The 20,237-nt window shown below is 53.7% G+C and overlaps 2 protein-coding genes and 1 long non-coding RNA gene across 9 annotated transcripts in view; 2 read left to right on the plus strand and 1 right to left on the minus strand.

Moving 5' to 3' along the window:
* The window catches only part of RASSF4 (Ras association domain family member 4), a 32,860-nt gene extending 12,623 nt beyond the window's left edge, over positions 1–20,237 (minus strand). For both annotated transcript variants that reach the window (XM_023240692.2, XM_003994186.6), the window contains exons 1-3: positions 20,104–20,237; positions 9,876–9,971; positions 7,388–7,463 (exon numbers count right to left, since the gene is read on the minus strand). In XM_023240692.2, coding sequence (XP_023096460.1) covers positions 7,388–7,463; positions 9,876–9,937 — 138 coding nt within the window. In that variant the 5' untranslated portion in view covers positions 9,938–9,971; positions 20,104–20,237. The remainder of the gene's footprint in view (positions 1–7,387; positions 7,464–9,875; positions 9,972–20,103) is intronic.
* DEPP1 (DEPP1 autophagy regulator) lies at positions 478–1,958 on the plus strand. Its single transcript, XM_003994187.6, has 2 exons — positions 478–706; positions 1,277–1,958. The coding sequence occupies exon 2, from the start codon at positions 1,303–1,305 to the stop codon at positions 1,927–1,929; it is 627 nt and encodes a 208-aa protein (XP_003994236.2). The 5' UTR covers positions 478–706; positions 1,277–1,302; the 3' UTR covers positions 1,930–1,958.
* Positions 3,322–9,451, plus strand: LOC123380833. 6 transcript variants are annotated; one of them, XR_006587104.1, is made up of 3 exons: positions 3,322–5,305; positions 5,974–7,471; positions 9,260–9,451. It is a non-coding gene; the product is annotated as an uncharacterized LOC123380833 (long non-coding RNA). The 6 variants fall into 6 exon arrangements; XR_006587105.1 differs by lacking the exon at positions 3,322–5,305 and having other exon boundaries at positions 5,583–7,103; positions 7,184–7,471; XR_006587106.1 differs by lacking the exon at positions 3,322–5,305 and having other exon boundaries at positions 5,583–6,350; positions 6,737–7,471.

Raw genomic sequence — 20,237 nt, forward strand, 5'->3', positions numbered from 1 at the left:
CAGCCTGCCCCCTATGGAATGGAGGGGAGGCCCTGTCAGTCTGCAGCTGTCTCTGGTCAAATCAGAGGAAACCGAGGTCAGAGGAGGACCTCCGGGCTTCTGGGCAGCGCTCGCCACACAGGTGGGGAAGTGCATGCAGACAGAGGCAGGACTAGAACGTGCTGTCCCAAGGCCTCACCTTTCCGTAAGTCAGGAAGTCATTGTGTGCCCTCAGTTCTGGGTCTTAGCGAACACCTTCCTCCTTACTGGAGCCCCCTACTCCTCCCTCTGCCCTCCACTCCCTCACCCCTATTCCACTCGCCCCTACTCCACTCCTCCACAGGAATGGTGCCCCTCCCTCCCCTGCCCTGTAGAGTAAACATCCCCCAGGGCCTCCTGTAGCTCCAGGCTGGCTGCTGGGCCAAACCCCGCCCCACCCGGCTGTTTTCCTCCCAAAGCCTTCCTGTGAACTGCTATTTTTGGCCCTCGTGACAGTAATTGATGGCTGGTGGAAAAGTATAAAAGCAACGGCCACACCTCCAGGTTCACCAGACGGCTCCCGGAGGCCAGCGCTCCGGACAGGGGCCAGTTGTCCCCACATTCCACGCGGGACGCGGGACTCAGCCGGCTGGGCCCCCAGCCCTCCGCCCTGAGCTCTGCGGGTCTTCCCAAGGACTGTCCTTGCTCATCTGGCATCCCTGCTCTCCCCACGTTCCCTCAGCTACAGGTAAGAGGGAGCAGCTTCCTTCTGGTTTGAGATAAAATGGAAAGGTTTTGTTTCTCTTCAAGGGCAGGGACCTACACAGCTTCACTGGCTACGAGAGACCAGGGGATGCAGTTAGCGGCTAATAGCTGCAGAGGGCGTCACATTCGAAGAGATTTCACGTGTAGGGTCATTCCATGTGTTTCTTACATCCTTTCCAGCGGGTATTTATAACCCTGTTTTATGGACGGGTAAGGGGGGGCTTGGAGAGGTGACCCGGCCATAGGTCCCCAGGTCAGGAAGTGGCAGAGACTGGCTTTACTCCCAGGTTCCCTCTGACTCCAGTCTGTTAGGCCGGGTTCTCTTATTTGTATAGGTTCTTAAACTACAGGAATGACAGATTCTTAAGCACAAGGTGTTCAGGGGTAGCAGGAAAGGGAGAGTCCAGGAGGTCCGAGCCTGGGCTTGGGGCTGCAGACTTCACTCTGCTCTCAGGCCCATGATTCACCTAGGCAGCCTCCCAGATGAGGGAGGGGACACAGGAGGGGTGACAGGATGGCAGACGCTCACCGCTGGTCCTCTGTCCACCAACAGGTTACTGCTCCCCATCGCCGGCAGCCATGAGGTCCCGGCTACTGGTTCCTGTGGCCCACCTGCCCACGATTCGGGAGACCTCGGAAGAGATGCCCCCCGGGGGGCCTGGGCAGGAACCCCTGGCCTCCCCCAGCCTGGATGACTATGTGAAGTCCATTTGTCAGCTGGCACAGCCCACTTCAGTGCTGGACGCGGCCACAGCCAGGGCCCAACTCGGCAGACCGCCCCAGCCAGCCCAGGCCTTCGAGACGAGCTGCCCTACCGAGTCCCTACGGGACATTACTACCCGCTTCAGTGGCCAGCAGCCTGCACCGCCCAGGGATGGTGCTGCTGACCCCCTGGACTGGCTGTATGGGGAGTCCCAGGAAAAGCAGCCAAGTAGGAGGGACCCACCGAGGCAGACTGGCTCCTCTGCTGACCCCTGGGGTCCACAGAGACAGATGGATGGTGGCAAGACCCGAGGGACCCCCGGAGGGAGACTCTGTGGCGCCAGGGTGCAGGGGCACTCTCTGGCAAGGCCCTCAAGGGACTGGCACCAGGGCTCCTGGCCTTCCAAGCCACTCTGTGGGACCGCAGCCTCCCCCCCACCCCCCCGCCACGGCAGCACCCTCAGAACTCTCTATTTGCACCTTCCGGTGATCCATGAACTCTGACCCCTCCCAATAAAGGCTTCTGTATAGAGCACGCTGGTCTGTGTCACCTTCTGGCCCTCTTCCCCTGCGGTGGGCGCTGTCCCCGGCAGGTCTCTGAGAGGGAGACACCTTTCTGCAGGGGCCGCCTGCCTTGGCATTTCATAGCGAGACCCCCTCCTCTGAAGAGTGAGAACAGCCTATCTGGCATGATGTGGTATTACTGACCCCGCTCACACTGTTCCTTGCTGGATGATCACCTTGGGCAAGTGACTTAATGTTTCTGTTCATTGGTTTTCTCATGGGTAAAATGGGGTAATTAAAGGGACCTGTTTCCTCGGCTGTTTCTGATGAGTAAGTGGGATAAAACCCACATGCATCATGGGGGGGGTGTTGTAAGCCCATACTCGGAGTAGCTACTGTCTATGCGGTGGCTTCAGGGTGGGGAAATGAGGTCGGTGGCAGGTAAGAAGCAAAGGTCTCAGCCCCACGGTGATTTCAGAGTGAAGCCCTGGGCACTCCAGAGTCAGCCTCCTGGCTCCCACCCTCAGAGCCTGTGCTCCATGTGGCCCAAGAGAAAACAGCATTTCCCCAAATGTGCCCGCTCGGGTTTGGGGGGAACTTATCACCAGGGTACCTGGGGCTATCTCAGTGGCTCCAGCTCACAAGTCCTGTTGTGTCATTGGGGGTGTGTTGTCCATGCTGAGGGCTGAGACAGAACCTGCACCAGCTCAGCTTACAGACCAGGTGGCTCCGTCCTCACTGTCCCCATCCCTCCCTCCACCCAGGGGGCTTCTCAGCTGTGGGGCCAAAGTGCAGGCTGTTGTCCAGAGCCCTGCTCTCCGGCAGGTCCAGCGGCCAGGGCCTCCTTTCACATGACCTAAGGTCTGGGCCAGCCCTGGGTCCTCTAGCCTGGAGGCATCTGGCAAGGAAGGAGGTGAGGGTGAGGAATAGGGGAGAGGAAGGGTCTCCTTCCTCAGAGAGGCAGGTGAGGCATCAGAGAACTCAAAAGAATCAGGCCTGAGGACCCATTACCCTGCTCCCTTGGGCCAGGTCAGAGCTGGCTAACCCTGGTCAGTGCTCAAGGGACAGAGGGGAGAGGAGGAGGGCAGAGCTGGGGCCACATTCAAGTTCACAGCCTGCTTCAGTGTCCTCTGTCTCTTCTGTGGGCTATCAAACTATTTTCTTCCTTTCTTCTTCCCTTCCTACTTTTTTTTTCTGTTTTAAAATTGCTTTTCACTTTAAAAATGTTTATCTGCCCTCTTTTTGAAACATTTAAAAAAGTTTATTTATTTTGAGAGCGAGAGAGACAGGGAGAGCCACTGAACAATCAGGAGCAGGGGAGGAGCAGAGAGAGAGGGAGAGAGGAGAGGGACGGAGAGAGAGAGGGAGAGAGAGAGAGAGAGAGAGAGAGAATCCCAAGCAGGCTCCCTGCCATCAGCACAGAGCTCTACGTGGGGCTCAATCTCACAAACCGTGGGATCACGACCTGAGCCGAAACCAAGAGTCAGATGCCCAACCGACTGAGCCACCCGGCGTCCCTATCTGCCCTCTTTTATGTGTGTTGAGTGGGGAGGCAGAATGTAAACCATACATTGAAAAGTTTCAGGCAAGTAATTTACTCAGTTTCCTTATCTGTAAGATGCGGACACCAACCCTGCCCTCCACACCCCACAGGGTTGGGAAATGGGGCACGTACTCTTGGAGATGGAGTTAGAAACAACATATACGAATGCCTGCATCTGCCACAACCTGCTGGGCCCTGATCTTCGCTGGCAAATAAGTGTGGGGCAGCCTTCAGCCAGAACATCCTTAGGAGGCGGCGGGGAGGGCTGACCTGGGAGTGGGTGCTGGCTGGTGCCCACAGGGGTTGGGCTTGCCTCGCTGTAGCCCCTTCTACGAAGCTGTGTGAACCAGGGTCAGAGGGAGGCAACTAAGGAGGAGTGAGGCTGGCCAATTCTCCCCAAGCTCAAAACCACGTGGCTGCATTTGGGACATCAGACAGGGCTCTGGCTCCTCTGCTAATATGTACTGAGATGAAAGAAGCTAATGGTATCTTCAGAAGGTGTCCCCCCACCCCCCGCCAAAAAAAGAATAAAGGGCAGGGGGAAGGGGTTTCTGGCATTATTCCAAGCTTCCCATGAGACACAACAGCCTAGGAGAGAGTCCCTGTGATGGGGGTCCTATGGAGAAGTCTCTTCCCCACAGCCACCACTGGAGTGGGAAAGGACACAATGACCTGACCAGGGGGCAGCCTGGCAAGCGCTTTGGAGCTCTCAAGGGAACGTGTCCATGGCCGAGTACTCACCCCAGGTGCCAGTAGTCTGTCAACTGCCTGTCATTTCTGCCTCCAGGCCTTAGAGGAAGGGGGGGGGGTCATTTTAAGAGGGAAGGGGATCCTGACTTTCCCCACCCTGGGAGAGACAGAGACCCTGAGCCCAGGCATGCTCCTCCCCTTTCTTCCCCTGCCCAGGCGCCTGGCGCCAAGGATGGGGCCTGGGTGTTGTGCGTGCTCACGGCCACCAGGGGGAGCATCAGAGGCGGGCTCCCTGAGGGGGCCACACGCCCCTGCACGACATAAGGGCACTGCTTTTCATCACAGTGATATATTTACCCACTGGTATTTCCAGGTGGTCCATTTTTCTCTCAAGAAGCCACCCAGCCTGGTTAAAATGCTTTGCTATCTTTCAAAAGGCACAGATGGCTCCAGGTTGCTCAAGCTCTTCATTGTAATTCAAGCAAAAGTATCCAAAAGCAAAGTTTATAATACAATAGAGGAAGCGGGTGCCTGGGCCTCCTGAGTGGGGATTCCTTTGCCCTTTGGAAGCTGGGGAAGAGTTCACAGGGAAACACTTGCCCTAGGGCGTGGCCCCTGCTCCCTGACACACTTCATCTCTCCAAGGGCTCTGGACCCCCGAGGAGACGGTGGCGGAGGGGGTGTCCCCAAACTGTGGCAGTCAGGCCACAGTTGCACTGGGGGAAACCTAGTGACAATGGGTGGCGGGGGGGGGGGGGAGGTCTCTTCTGGGCCCCACATGGCTCTGTGAGGGCGCAGCCTGTGCTGAGCCCCTTGGTAGCTGGAAGGCCCCTTAGCTTGCTGATTGAAGGTGACAAGCAGCTGCCTGCATCCCCGAGGCCCCTCAAAGCTTAATGCTGGTAATGCTGTTGCTGTGTTACAAATTTGGCGCCCACGCCTTGCAGCCACGCTGGCACCTTCCACTTGCTGCAGTGTTTACCTTGCTGGAGACTTCAACTCTGAAGGCCTCAATCTCTTTGTCTGGAAAATGGCCATTCTGATGTCACAGAGCTCTTGTATGGTGAGAAACGAGTCGGAGGCAAAGTGCCTGGTGCCTGTCCGCCCCACCCCTGAGGAGAAGCCGGCCTGGGGTGGCCCCACAGTGTAAGTGCCTGCAACTGGGAATTCTCCGAGGTCCAGGAGGTCCCGGGGCTGCATGCCGAGAAACGGCGGAGGCCTGAACGCCGGGTGGTGGGTGGGTCGCTAGGCCCTTGGTGTCCAGGAACCAGTCATGCATTTCAGCATCAGAACTCGGTGCTGCCCAGGCCTACAGCCTGTCTCTATAGTGGCGATCACCTCCCGAAGACACATACTCCCTCAGGCTCACATCCCCTTGATGGCTAAGGCTGTGGAAGTTTCCTGCGAGGTACTTTCTGGCTCTGGGGAGATCAAGTCAGGTCCTCATACCTTTTTTAGGTTAGGAACATGAAAATCCCCAACTGTGGGGCGTTAACTTCTTATCACGGGGCCCGTTGAGAATACCTCTTCCCCTTTTTGGGTCTCTCACTTTTCCACGTGGCCTGTCCCATCACACACAAACACAGGGCTCAAGTTTGGGGCTTCCCAGCCCTGCTCCCCACACAACTGCTCCTACAGAGGGGACTGTCTTGGGGAATCCCAAGAGTCAAGACCAAACTCTAAGAGTAGCAGTTCTCAAACTTGGCCTTCATCGCAATCCCCTGGAGAGCTTGTTAAAACACAGCTGGGAAGATAAAGAGTTTCTGAGTCAGGAGGCCTGGGGGAAGGAGGGTGATAAGAATTTGCATTTCTAGCCAGTTCCCAGGTGACTTTGAGGCTGCTGAGCAGAAACCACCTGTTGAGAGCTGCTGGGTCTTACATCAATCACTGAATGGCCCAGGGCTAAGAAGCAGGATGCAGCCAGAAGACCCCCTCACATGCCTCCAGCACAAGGACTGAAGTGGGTCCAACTCCTCGCTTAGCATAGATTAAACTGTCCGGCACACTGGAGCTTGGGACTCATCTCAGCTTGCCCTGGGCCTGCACTTGCCGATTAGTCACCCAGCATCTGTGCGCAGGTGCTACACCGTGCCTGGCCGGGGGACACGAAGCCGGGCGGCAAGAAAAGAAACAGCAAAAGCAGGAGCAGGGCGGTGGCATCAGAGCCCTTCCAGCAGCAGTACAGAGCAGGGTAAGTGGCCGATAAGACGCGTATCAGAGAGTCCGCTCTGCAGAAACAAGAGCGGGAGCGAAGGAACAGTGCAGAGGGGCTGGGAGACAAGCTGTCAGGGCTGGCCCCAGGCCCTGTGCAGGGCGGCGGGTCCAGGGGAGGTGGCGTGCGAGGTTGGCGCAATTCCAGGTCACACTACTGGCAGGCCAGTGCTGCCTGGACCAGGAGCCAGCTGCTTCCCTCCCCTCCAGGCTCCGGAGCTGGGCGACAGTAGCCTGGCCTGGGCTGCGTTTCACCTACAGACGTGTTTTGTTTAGCCCGCTTGGTGTTTCGAGGTTTGGGAAATTGCACATGAAATTCCAGATGTCTAACTTCTCTGGCTCCCTGGAGCCCATCTTCCTGCACAGCAGCAACAGGTTCGGTCCGCAGGGCGACAGCGTCTGCAGACAGCACGTGCTCTCTCGAGTCCTCCACTCCCCACGCCTGCCCTGTCTCTCCCGTTCTGACCTGCCCGGCCACGTGAGCACCTTTTGGGGAGCTCTCCTCCATTTCAAGCCTTCTCTGATGTCTATTCTGATTGGCAACCACAGAGACTGCTCCCACTTCTTGACTGCCCTGTGAACTTGGGCAAACCCGAGCCCTGTGCTGAGTTCCTTATTTGTGCTGTGGGCTGGGCACAGAAGGGACTGGCTGTGCGGTCTTAAAGATTTTAGTCTCCAGGGTCCTGGCAATTCACGTAGGCAAAAATCTCAGGTGGAAGGAGAAGAACTGCAGGTGATTATTTCCATCTGCTCTGAACTCTTGCTGGGGGAGGGAGAGGGAGGGGACGCTCTGACCCTCAGCACCCCTTACAGGACGTCCGGGAGAGAGAGCTGGTAACCTGGTCTCTAACTCAGAAGATGGACGGCCTCATACTTCATTATCCTAACTGGGACACTTCTCAGAGTGAAGGGAAAGGTCTTAATAATGACCCTGGAGTAGCAGGTATAAACCAGGACTGTCTTCAGCAATCCAAGATAAACGGTGACCTATGAATAAAGAAGAGAAACAGGCCTTACCTCTCGGTGTCTCAGCTGAAAGCTTCTGCCTTCATGGTAGCAGTTGTAAGTTTTTAGCAAGCTTAAGAGCTCCGACCTAAAAAGGTAAACACACATATAATCTTGGGGTGTGGCAGGGCTTTGGGACGTGATGATACAGGTCTCGCCAGCCACACATAATCAGTTTAGAGACTAGACTCTGCCATCAGACACATGCCTTTTAGTCTTCTAGAGGTTTCCACATGACAGACCTTGTGTAAGGTGTAGGGCTGGGAAGAGAAGGAAGTGAGCTCACAGACGGCCCATAGAATTGTGCAAATGGTGTTTGCATGCTTTCACTATCACAGATAAGAGTTCCCGAAAATCTCCCTGTACTTTACTTCTGAGTCATTTCCTCAATAAATCCCCCGGGATTGGATTATTGGCATTTTAAAGACTCTTGCTTCCCCCTCGCCGCCCCCCCCCCCCCGCCCCACCAATATTACTTCCTGTGAGTGCCTGGTGTGGCTGCTCTGGGGGCATCATGAGGGGTGTCTACCTCTTCCTCATCCTGGCTTTCTGGAGGTCTGACCAAGAGGTGAAGGTGACAGCTGTGAGATAAGATCCCGAAGGTCTGAGGGAGGCCACTCTGCCCAAATGCCTTCTCCCCAGAATAAAGGGAAGCCTTAGCAGATAGAAGCCGGTCCCTGCGCCCAAGCTGGGCTCTGCCGGGGAGTGCAGTCCAACAGATAAGAAATGCAAGGTCTGGGTGGCTCAGTCGGTTGAGCGGCTGACTTCAGCTCAGGTCATGATCTCACGGTCCGTGAGTTCAAGCCCTGCGTCGGGCTCTGTGCTGACAGCTCGGAGCCTGGAGCCTGTTTCGGATTCTGTGTCTCCCTCTCTCTGACCCTCCCCCGTTCATGCTCTGTCTCTGTCTCAAAAATAAATAAACGTTAAAAAAAAAAATTTTTTAAAGAAATGCAAGGCACATGCGTGCTTTTAACCCTTCCAGCGGTCACATCACAAAGGAAAACAAAACAGGTGAAATTAATTTTCATAATGCATTTTATTTTATGACACAATGTATCTAAAATATTTTCATGTCCACATGTAATCAATATGAACATGATGAATGAGGCCTTATTCACTATTTTATTTTGTAATAAGTGTTTGCCACCTGTATTTGGTATTAATATATGAACGTTTTACATAAACGTTAACGAGATCTTGTTCATTATTGTATTTCGTAATATGTCCTTGCCACCTGTCTTTTATATTAACTGTACTTCTCCGCCCATAAGTCACGTGCTTGGCAGCCACACGTGGAAGTCACTTCCCTGCTGGCCAGGGCCGCTTTAGAACCTCTCTGGGCAGTGCCTTCACTGACACTGGAGCACTCCAGGGAGTGGATAAGCAAAACCCGCCATTGGTGCTCTGGTGTGCTGCCTGACGTGGGGATGACGGTAACTGATGACAGAAGTGATTCACTTGTGGTTCAGTTAATGTTATGGCGTTAACATTGCAAGAGTCAATGCTGCATGTTCGCTGTGCTTGTAGGTGTATCAATGCTGAACATAAACTTATTAGGATATATACACATGAAATTAATCATGTTATGGCTATTATTATGACTTTCCCCAAAACTATATTGTTTTGAGAGAGAGAGAAAGAGAGACAGAGAGAGAGAACGAGCAAGCAGGGGAGACAGGCAGAGAGAGAGAGAGAATGAGAGAATCCTAAGCAGGCTCCACCATCCCGAGACCCTGGGATCATGACCTGAGTTGAAATCAAGAGTTAGCTGCTCAACCGACCGAGCCACCCAGGCGTACCTAATGTTATTCTCATTATAAAATTTAAACCGGGAATGTGAGAGTATGGGCAGCACTGTGAATGGGATGCTGTCTGTTTTCTCAGGTGTCTAACTGGAGGACCCAGGAAGCAGCTCAGCGAAAGCTAGGAGGCTGGCTTTTCTTCAAGGAGGCAAATAGGAGCTGCCCAAATCTAGAAAATATTTGGACCCAGCACGCAAAAAGCAAGAGAAAATGAAAACTTATGTTAGTTCAGAAATACATTTGAATAAATACTCCAAGTATTTTTTTATGGTAAGACGGAATAAATAAAATTAAAAATAAGCCAGGCTAAAAAATCATCATGTCAATAAAATATGCTTTTTTCAAGAACAACTCTAAACCTATTTTGAGTTTTATTTTTTTCCCCAAACTGTTTGACACAATAAGAGTATTAGTATTGCTCTAGCTTTTGAATAAATTAAATGCCATCTGTGCAGAGTCACAGCGGACATGGCCATGCTTTCCTGCTTTTGTGGGCCTGAGGGGACAGGGGTCAAACCCCCAACCCAAAGAGATCCTTGATCTCCAGGGCACCAGGCTTCAAAAAGAAGTGCCCCCATCACTGTCCCTGGGGCAGGCACATCGTCCTATCTATGAAAAGTGCCCAGAATCCCTCTACCCAAAGGCTGCCCATGGCAGGGAGTGACCACCAGACCCCCTCCCTGTACACAAAGGCTTACTTCAAGATGGACTTGCTGTCACTGATGGGAACATGAGAACTGGGTGGACAATCTTCCTTCATGTTCTCCTCTTGTCTGTAGCATCAGGGAGGCTACCTGCAGGGAAGAGGAGGAAGAGCATACAGACAGGTGAGCCGGAGAAGGAAGTGCTGGCCAGTGCAGCGCCCAGAACCCTGTTGTGCAGGCCTTGTGGCTCCAGCCTCACCTCCCCCCTCCCACCCTGGGGCACAGGGTGGCCATAGCTCTGAAGGATCAGGCTCAGAGGACTTAATGGGGTCCCACACCCCACACGGGGCAGCCACGTTTCCCTCGGTGGGAGACAAGGTCAGAACTGCTGAGCTAGCTGGCACCCAGTACCAGCCCAACAGCCGCCCTCCCCAAACCTCTCCATAATCCCTAGGGATCTGGATCCGTCTCCTAAACGTTTCAGACCACAGGCTCTCTTGCCTCAGCTGGGACACCCTAAATGATGGCTACTGCCTCCATCACTCTTCCAGCCCCCCAAAGCACCCTGGGCCTTTCTCCTCCATTCCCACTGAGCTCAGGCTGGTGGCCTTTTGGAACCAGCACACCTGGGCCAGCTCTCCTGGTGATGGGTTAGTCGGTACTGGGGTCACTGCATGCTGGAGACCGTGTTGAGCATTTTCTATGAATTATCGTTTTTACTCCTTACAACAATGGTATAAGGTAAGTACTATCCTTGTACCATTTTATGGGCGAGAAAACAGGAACAGAAGTTAAGGACTTTGCCCAAGATTCCCAGTGAATCGGTGGCAAAGTCATTGTTTGAACATAAGCATTTAGATCCTAGATCCTGGTCACTAAAACCCATCTCGCACAGTGACTTAGACCCTCCAGACTTCCTTTTCTTATCGATGCAATGGGGTAATCTCTATAAAGATTATAAGATTGCTAGTTGATTCACACATGAAGCCGTGTATTCACAACCCAGAAGGCTTCACGGAGTTTCTTAAACCCTCCTGGGGAAATCCACTAGTGTTTTTTTCTGTCTTGTTGGCATCTTCTGCGCAGATTTCTACTACTTTCCCTCTCCAACTTACCCTGGCTGAGAGCTTTCTTATTGAGGCCCCCCATGTGTCAGGCAGTGAGCCACAGTACCTCTTTCTCTCCCTATCCCAGTCATGGCCCTGTCTCTACCTCTCCTCTCAAGTTGCAGCTAGGACTCTGAGGGGTTAAGTCACACTGGGAAGTGGCACAGACAGGGCGCACAGCCTGTCCTTCATATCACAGAGTGGCTCCTTCCCCAAACCCCAACATCTGTTCACACAAACCTGGCTCAGTCGGGTCTTCCCCACCTCTGTGTGTGTGCAAATGTTCCTGGGGGTTCGGGGTCAGGTTCAACTGCTGCTGTGTCAATGCCCTCAAAGTGGAAAGGGTGCTCCGTCCCCTTGGGCCCTGACTCCCTAGCTGAACACACTCTCCTCCCACTTGTTTGATATCACCCACAAACAACACAGGCTTGCTTTCTGTGTTGGTGTGTCAGGCCTGAATGAGCATTCGATTCTGGAAGCAGGGGAAACAGGGAGAAGGGGAATGAATTGAGGGAGGTGGGCTTCTCAGTGACCTCAGAATCATCCTAAAAAATACCTCCCTTCTCCCTGGGTCTAGAGACAAGCAAAACAGGATCTAGACAGAGGTCAGACCCTACCTCTATAGGGCACAGGGCAGGGCGCTATGGGGTCCTGGAGCGGGGGGCCTCACTGCTGGGCAATAGGATTTCAAAATCGGGTTTCGGTTCCTCAGCACCTCAGTCTCCAGTGGAAAAAACTGCTCTGCAAGGCTCCCTCTCTGACGAGTTCCTCAAACGTTTCCATGCAGAGCTGGCTTCAGCCCAAGAAAAAAGTATCTGAGTTTCTCACTCAACACTGTTTCTGTGTCTTGCTTTACACAGGCTCATTACCGGAAGGGAAGAGCTGGGTTTACCCAGAAGTAACAGCAGGCGGTTTTCCCTCCGGCCTCCTCTGTAGCCAGCTTCTCTCCCACCCCTTCTCACTTCCTGCTCTCAGCTCTAGCTTCCCCGAGCTGCTCTCATCTCGCCTACTGTGCTCTCTGCTTTGTTCTCCTTTTGGGTCTTGATGGAGCTATTCTCTGTCCAGAAAACAGCCCACTGCTTGCCCTGTATTCTGCAAGCTAGCTCTGCCAGGAAACCCTTGCCAGAGTGGTCCCCTCCTCTAGTATCAGGAAAGGCTCCTCTCTAGTCCAGCACCTGCTCTGGGCTCCTGGATGTTCTGGGCCCGCAGGGCCTGACCCATTGAGTGGGGAGCTGACAGGACGATGGGGGAGTACAAGTAGGGGAGGTGGGAGGGGAGGCTGAAGCCGCAGACCTCCGCACCACGGATGATACTTTTCCGGCTCACCTCTTGTTTCCAGCCCCGAGCCCGAGCCTGACACACAGCAAGAGGCCCATGGATGTCTACTAAATTATTGGATGGATTTGAGAAGCCTCATGGGGTCCTCCAAAGTCAACTTTCCCAGAGTTGTGCATCCCCAACTGGAATAAAACACGTAAAAGTCTCCAGGGGCTAGGAAAGTGACTCAACTGAGACACTGGTCAGTGGAGTCCATGGGGAACAGGGAGACACATTCCTTCTCTGGAGGGGCAGCTCTTCTGGCGTTTCATGAGAAGCCAGAAATCTGCATCTGTAAGGGCTATATTTCACTGTTTGGAGTTGGACACTGTGGCGGACACATTGCCCCTGGGATGACCTGTGATCACTCTCACATTCCTCCACCACGCCCCCCCCCCCCAGGGTGGCCATGTGACTAACATGTCACACGCTACACATAAGAGGTGTTGTGTGTGTCACTCTCAGACTAGTGCACTCAAGCCAGCCTGTGACCCCGTTCTTCGCCGTGGTGATCCAGAAAGCCACATGTCCCGATTGGTGCAGCTTCCAGATGGTCAGCCTGGGTCCCAGAGCGCCTCTGCGGACTAGAGCTCTCTGCCAACCCACGGCGGATATGGACTGGGAAAGGGATTTAAATAAATCTAAGCTGCTGGTGTCTCAGGGATCTGTTACTGCAGCATAATCTACACTATCCTAAGGCCGTAAATTATTCAATTAAAACTATATAGTTAAAAATAAAATGTAGCTAGACAAAACATACTTGCAATACAGATACCTTTAGCGGGGCTCTGGCGTGTGACTTCTGATTCATGACAGGACCCAGTTTACAATACTTTGATTCTCCTACAGCATGTGGGGACTATGCTGATTTTGCTCTATTTAGGAGGAATACTTATAAGTGAAATCTCTATAAGTCAAGCAGTGATCAGTTACAGCTCTGGGCCAGGGGCTGCTAAAGACCCTCATGGCTCTAGCTTCCTGCCTTTTCCTCTCTGGGCCTTCATTTTCCCATCTGTACAATGGGGATATTGATCTCCAGCAGGTTAGACGTTTTCTTAACTGTAGAAGACTTTTTTTTTAATTTTAATTTTTTTTATGATAATGTCAAGTTTAATCTGCCAAATATACAAGTGGGGCTTGTGGAGCATGTTCTCCCTGGGTGTCGCACAGGAAACAGAAGTGTCTTGAAATGATCAACGGGCAAGGTTAAGAATGGGCCCTGGCTCTGGCCAGAAGGGTGGGAATGGGGCAGGGAAGGGCAGAGAGGACTGGCTGGGGAGGACCTGTGACCCTCAGGGACCCAGGGCCACAGGCTCCTGGACAACAGCCCCTCTGAGTGAGCTCCCAGGCAACACAGACCAGGGCTGGTTGCTGCAAACTCATCAGCAGCCGCCCCTCCGCACAACCAGCCCCTCCTGTGTAATCTACGGGACAAACGGAAGCTCTTCGTACCCTACCTCCCAGGCTTCCCCAACAAGAGTTCTGAATTCTTAAAACGGCAAAAACATTCAAATGGTTACGTATGAAATGCTGTCCTGCACCCCACCATGCCCCCCCCGTGATTTTTTTTTTTTTTACATTTTATTTATTTTTGATAGAGAGCACAAGTGGGGGAGGGGCAAAGAGAGACGGAAATACAGAATCCGAAGCAGGCTCCAGGCTCCGAGCTGTCAGCACAGAGCCGGCACAGAGCCCGACGGGGGGCTCGAATCCACAAACCGCGAGAGCGTGACCTGAGATGAAGTCGGACGCTTAACTAACTGAGCCACCCAGGCGCCCCTCCGCCAAACGCTTTCTAGGCCAAGATGAAATGGAAGCCTGGTTCCACTGAACTTTGTTCACATGGAATATTTATGCAAATCAGATTAAAAGGGGCTGCTCGGGGTGACAGTGAGGTGGGTGGCCGGGACCCCCCCATCCAGGGCTTTGCCTAGGGCTCTGTATAATATTATTTGCAAAGCACGGTACAAAGTAACACATGAAACCTTCCAAGCCCTGGCTTTCGGGAGAACTTTGCCCTCCAGAATCTGCTTTTTAAAAGGACATGACCAACAGGCTGAGAGGCTCTAGCCGGAGTCAGGTGGCATCAGCGGGGGATGGGGTCAGGAGGAAAGTGGAGAAGGGTCCTGGATTATAGGTGGTCAAGTGAAGAAGGAAGGGGGAAGGCAGCCCATAAAGTAAATACCTTAGCTCGGCAGGAATGGAGAATGGGGTTGTACACTGTCCCAGGGGAGGGCAGGAAATGAGTGAGCAAGGCTGGAGGTAGGCAATAAAGGGCCCACTTCAACAAAGGGGGTCTCTTCCAACTTGCTGGGCTGGGTCTGAGCCTTATGTGGTGGGAACCTTGCCCCCCTAGAAAAACAGTATCTTCTTTGAGAGAACGACGGACTTCTGATATGCATCATCTGTCTGATTCTCACATGTCCACCCTTCCACCCGGAGGAGACAATGTCTCCACCTCCCTGAGTTCCAGACCTGAGCTTGCGGTCACTCATAAGATCTCCACTCCAAATCTGAAAACTGTGCCTTTGTGCGTCCTTTACCAGACTGAATGTTGAGATGATTTTCATTCATTTTGATAAGCCCAGTGTCTTGTAGAGCTCTAAAGTGAGGTGTACATGCACCTTAGAGGTGCCCTAGAGATAAGTGCCGAATGAGAGAGTTGCAAGGGAGGGAGAGAGAGAAGAGAGCAACAGGAAGAAAGCAGAGATCCCTCTCTGTTTGGAACATGTTCCTGAAACTGCCCCTTTTTAAATATTCACTCTCTTCGTGCACTGGACACGGCCTTAGCGAATCTCTTAGTGGAGTGCTTTTCAACCTTTAATAAAAAGCACAATCTCATATTTACAGGCAGAAGTCCAACGCACAAATGGATTATAGCAAAGCTACTTTATGGGATGCCTAGGTGGCTCAGTCGGTTAAGCATCCAACTTGGGCTCAGGACATGATCTCATGGTTCATGAGTACAAGCCCCGCATCAGGCTCTCTGCTGTGAGCACAGAGCCTGCTTTGGATCCTCTGTCTCCCTTTCTCTCTCTGCCCCTCTCCTGTTCTCACTCTCAAAAATAAATACACATTTAAAAATTTTAAAAATAAAAATCTTAAAAAAAAAAAAAAAAGCAAGGTTACTTTGGTTGAAGCTGGAGCAGGGGAGAGGACGGGCTGGGGCTGGCCTGCCACCCTGGCGCAGTCCAAAAACCAGAGTGACAGATGCAGCTGGGCAGGCCAACCCTCTGGCCCTGGGATCCAGCCTTTTTTGTCCTGGCCTCCACCCCTCCCCCAGGGCCCCAGCGCACACAGCTCAGGTCTCCATGTTTTCTTCCCCAGGCCAGACTAGGCTCTGTTCCCAACCAGAGACTCATTCGGCAGCCAGGGCTCCTTGTCCCCCAGAGAAGGGCCCCCGGGGCGACCTGCCAGCCATGGTTACCTACCTGTCCCCAGTGAACAAGCAGTGAACTGTTTTTGCTTTCCACTTCAGTGGCTGCTCCGTCAGCCATGCAGAGGGGCTGCTGAGGACAGCAGGCACCACAGCCTGCCCTCGCTATTGTCTCTGGCCTTTGGTTTGGGACAAAGGACACTGAAGCCTTTACAACTGCTAGGCTTGGCCCATCTCTCCCTTGTTTGTGGTCATGGAGCCGGTTATCACAGAAGAAGGCAGCTTTGTGGCCCTTCGGGTCACCATGACAGCCCGATTCCTACTGGCCAGGGCCGAAGGGGAAAGAAAGGCTAAGCGAGTGGGGTTTCCAAGAAGCCAACTGAGTACATTTGAAAGCCTTTTCTTTCATGACTCCGCGCTGCCTACTTTTCCCTCTTACAATGCCCTCTCTTTTCCTGAAGTGATGGCAAAAATAGATGGTCATTGTCCTCACTTGGCAAAATGGTCAATGCGTCACTATCCAAATTAAAATGCTCCGGGGATGTCTGTGAGATCTGGGGGCTTGGTAACCTCTGTTCTAACGCTTCCTCAAGTTATGATCATTCTCTTATTTAGGCATGATTACAATCCAGTGTGTAAATAAAGAGACGCGGGAAGCAAAAGAAAGGAGGACAGAGGTGTGGGGCCCAGGATGCTCCTGCCAGAAGGAGGCAGGCTCCGAGAGAGAGGGCAGGTGCAGGGACACTGCCTCGCATTCCCGGGAAGCCGACGTACTCCGCTCAGTAGCCCATGACCAGCCAGGGGCAGCAGGGGGCACTGGAAAGAAGGGGCCTTAAAGGGCCCCCCTCCCAACCCCCCAGCACCTGTCAGCCAGCAAATGGCGGAGCTTGGCCACGGAGGAAGCTGCGGTGCCTGCTGGTACCAGCTGCCTCCGAGAGGACGTCTGCTCGCACACGGGCTGCCCCTCAGTGACACGTTTTTGCTGAGAAAGCCAGTTGTTGGGATGCAGACAGCAGACAGCGACTCAGCAGCTGCTGCCCCCCGCCCCTCCACACTGCTGTCCTTACCCTCCCCTCCATATCCATGGCTGTCCACCCCCCTCCCTCTGCCGCCATCTGCCCGCTGGCTCAGCCACAGCCCTCCTTGCCTCAGCACGGTAGCTGGGAAGGAGGTCCCAGGAGGACACTGTGCGCACTCCAGATGGTGGTGATGGTGGCTGAGGGAGGGCAGGAGAGGTGGCCGCAGAGACAGCAGCCACTCCACTCACTGCCTTCTCCTGGGCTGACTCACGGACCCCACCTCGCCTTTACTGCATCCTCCCGCCTCCTGGGCTCCCACCAACAGGTCTCCCTGAGCCCGTTCTGGCACCCGGGTCTCCCTGACACCATCGCCCTTCCTCTGCAGCGCCTGGCCCTCTGTCCACACGGAGGCTGGCCTTCCTTACGGCTCCTCACCGAGCGCACAGGCAGTGCTCACCCAGCCCCCTGTGGCAGGATTTTGGGCTTCTGCTCTTGCTCTCGAGGCGTGGCAGCTCGAGGCAAGAAAGCCATTTCCGACCCTCCTGCTCGCTCTCTCACACACACTTGGCCATGTGGGACCCTTCCTTGCGTATGGAAGAGGGTGTCTATGGAAGCAGGAATCCCCTCAGCCATGTTTTTTGGGCCAGACAGGTGCTCAGGATGACCAACAGCCTGAGTGTCTGGGGCCAGAGGTGCAGGGGGGGGGGGGCAAGCCCTCCAAGGGTTCAGTGCCAGCTGCTGTTGGGCCACACCGGGTGCCCTCTGTGGCTTCCCCCACCCCTGCTATCTACTGCACCAGGCCTGTGTGCCAAGGGCAGTTGCTGGAGGTGGTTTCTTGTGACACATAGTGGGGCTCAGAATCTTCTGGGCCATAGAGCCCTTTGGAATCTCTTGAAATAACACACACTCCCCAGAAAAATGCACATGTGTGCATGAGTGTGCAAGTGTGTGCACCAAATTTACATACTACCGCAGGGGCCTTGGGAAGTCCCTATTCATGTGCCCCTGGATTCCCAGAGCCCAGGTTAAGAACTCTGCTGAAACGTGTCACAGCGAGAGGGAGGAGGCAAAGGGGCATCCCAGAGAGAAGTCTGGGTGTGGGTTTCGCTGCAGCGTCAATGTGGCATGTGACGTCACCACGTTGTGCCAGCCCTTGGGCCTCAGTTTAACCAGGATTGTACCGGCAGCTGATCTAGAGCATCTTCAGGGCTCTTCCCAGCTCTGCAGCTATGGGGCTGCATGGCATCCCTGCTCCCATCCCCCAAAGTCAGGCAGGGCAAGGGGAAGGGGTTCCAAATCTCTCCCTCAGCAGTGCCTCCTGGGGAAGGAGGTCAGACAGGCAGAAAAGAAAACTGAGCAAACTATAAGTTCCCCTTTCACTAGAGCAGAAGCTCTGGGAAGTGTAGCTGCTTTCTATTTGGTTTTAATTTACTTGAAAACAATTCCAAAACACTTCCTTCACTGTACTCTGTGACCAGATAACAACCCAACCTTTATAAGGATCCGGGTTTCAAGCTCTGCTCTGTGATTCTTCAGCTGTGTGACCTGAGGCCAAGTCCCGTTCCCTCTCTCAGCCTCAGGTCCCTCATTAGTTGAATCACTGACTGCTATAAGATGGGCCTCACCGCGGGCTCACCCATAATAAACTGAAGCTCTCATGATAGGGCACAACGGGGTGTACTCTGGAGATAGGGACAAGGGACTCAAAGAGGGTGGCAGTCCTCCCCTGGAGTGGCTGTGAGCAAGGACATATGGCTGAGTTTGCTCTCAAAACCAGGGCCCAGGTCCCCAGAGGCCCAGTCCAGAGTGCCTTCCGGTAGACCTCCTGGTCAGGGTCTCCCCGTGAGGCTTCGCACTTACAGGATCTGAACTGAGACATGCTGAGTTCTGTTCATGTCTTTTATTCTCTGTCATTGTCCAGGTGACCTTGACCCAGGGGGACCCTGGACCTTCACTCTGTTCTCGACCTCCAGGCCGCCCACCGGAGTCTCAGGGTGGAAATATGGCCTCCCTTCCCACTTTCACAGGGGCTGTTTAATCAGTAGCGTCAACCTCATTTTCGCTGTCAAGTCGAACCACCAGCACTACCCACACAGAGAATGATGACAAGAACTGCTGAAAATACGCTTCACCACCGACAGAGAGCTGAACCACACCCCATTACAACTTCCAGCCAGAAATGTTTCGACTTAAGTTTAATGCGGTCCATCTTCTCTGCTTACCCTTCCCCTTCTCTCCCCCCCTTTCTCTCCTCTCCCTCAGTCTCTCCTTCCTCCCTTCTTCCCTTTCACACCTCTCACCCTGGTGGTAGCAGCTCAGGGATTATACTGAAGAGCAGGAGGCAAGCAGACCTGCATTAACCTGTCAGTTCTACCAATTCACTGCGGGTATCTTTTTTTAAAATCATGGCTACTGGCAACAAATCTTGACTGTACCCTGAGCAGTTAAACTATAGAGAAGCTAGGAAGGGTTTCTTCTGCCAGTGCAAGTGTGAGGCTTTGGAGTCTAACCTGCCTGGGTTCAAATTCCAGAATCCTAGCCCCACTTGCTGGGACTTTATTTAATTTGCTTATGAAGTGAGTTTACTAAAGCTTTCCTTACAGTGTTTTAAGAAAGCACTGACCAGCACTAACCCTGCCCTGATCCTGGTGTGGGAGGAGGCTCTCCCTCCCACAGGGCTGTGTCCCATTGTAAAAACACTGAAGCGCCTCTTGGGGATTAGAAGTGCCTGATTGAGTGTCAGGAGCTGGGGCGGCGAGGGGTGGGGGGTGGGGGTTGGAATAGGATGGTGGGCAGGGTGAGCTCTGAAGTCAGCTGCTGAAATGAATGAGACCTGGCCCAACAAAGTCTGAGTTCAAATCCTGTCTCAACCACTGACTCATCTGGGTGAAACTGGACAGTTCCATAACTCCCCATGCCTCAGTTTTCTCACCTGAAAATGGGGAAAATGAAAGTATCAGGGCTGTGAGAAGTAGGTGCCGTATAGTGCTAATGACCTTTGCACAGGTCTGGGAACAAGGCAAATCCTCTGTAAATGGCGTGGTGAGGCAAGCCCCTCCTTCTGCTATTATCTCGGCGCCGGTTCTCCATCTGTGAAATCCGAGAGTTGTGCCAGAGCCTCTTGGAGCCTCTCCCCACAACTAAGATCAATGCTTCTAGGATATTGCCTAAGATAAGAGGCAAACTGGGCAAAGGTGTAGCCTGCGGCCGCTCTCACCCATCGTGCTCAGGTTTGAGCCCCTGAGGTGCCTTCCCTCTGGAGAAGGTGCCTGGCGCAGTGCCCACTCTCAGCAATGGCCGGGGCTGCGCCAGGCTGGCAGGGGGAGGGAACTCTGCACGCGGCAGCCAAGGGGCACCGGTGCCCAGGCTCCAGAGCCCATGGTTGGGGGCGGTCTTGGGCTCGGGGACGGGGGTGACGGTGCTCCGTGGATGCCCCCAAACTCTCCTGCCTCTGCATAACTCACCGTCCGCTCATCGCGCCGTCCAGAAGCCGCTGCCCGTGCTGTGCCCTCGCCGGCACTCGAGCTGTGTAGGCAGCGCTTACTGCCCCAGTTCCCTGGGGCTTAGAGCGTAGGGCCCGCCCCTCCCCGCCCCTCCC

Source organism: Felis catus, chromosome D2 (genome assembly GCF_018350175.1).
Source record: "Felis catus isolate Fca126 chromosome D2, F.catus_Fca126_mat1.0, whole genome shotgun sequence".
Classification (NCBI taxonomy): Eukaryota; Metazoa; Chordata; class Mammalia; order Carnivora; family Felidae; genus Felis; species Felis catus.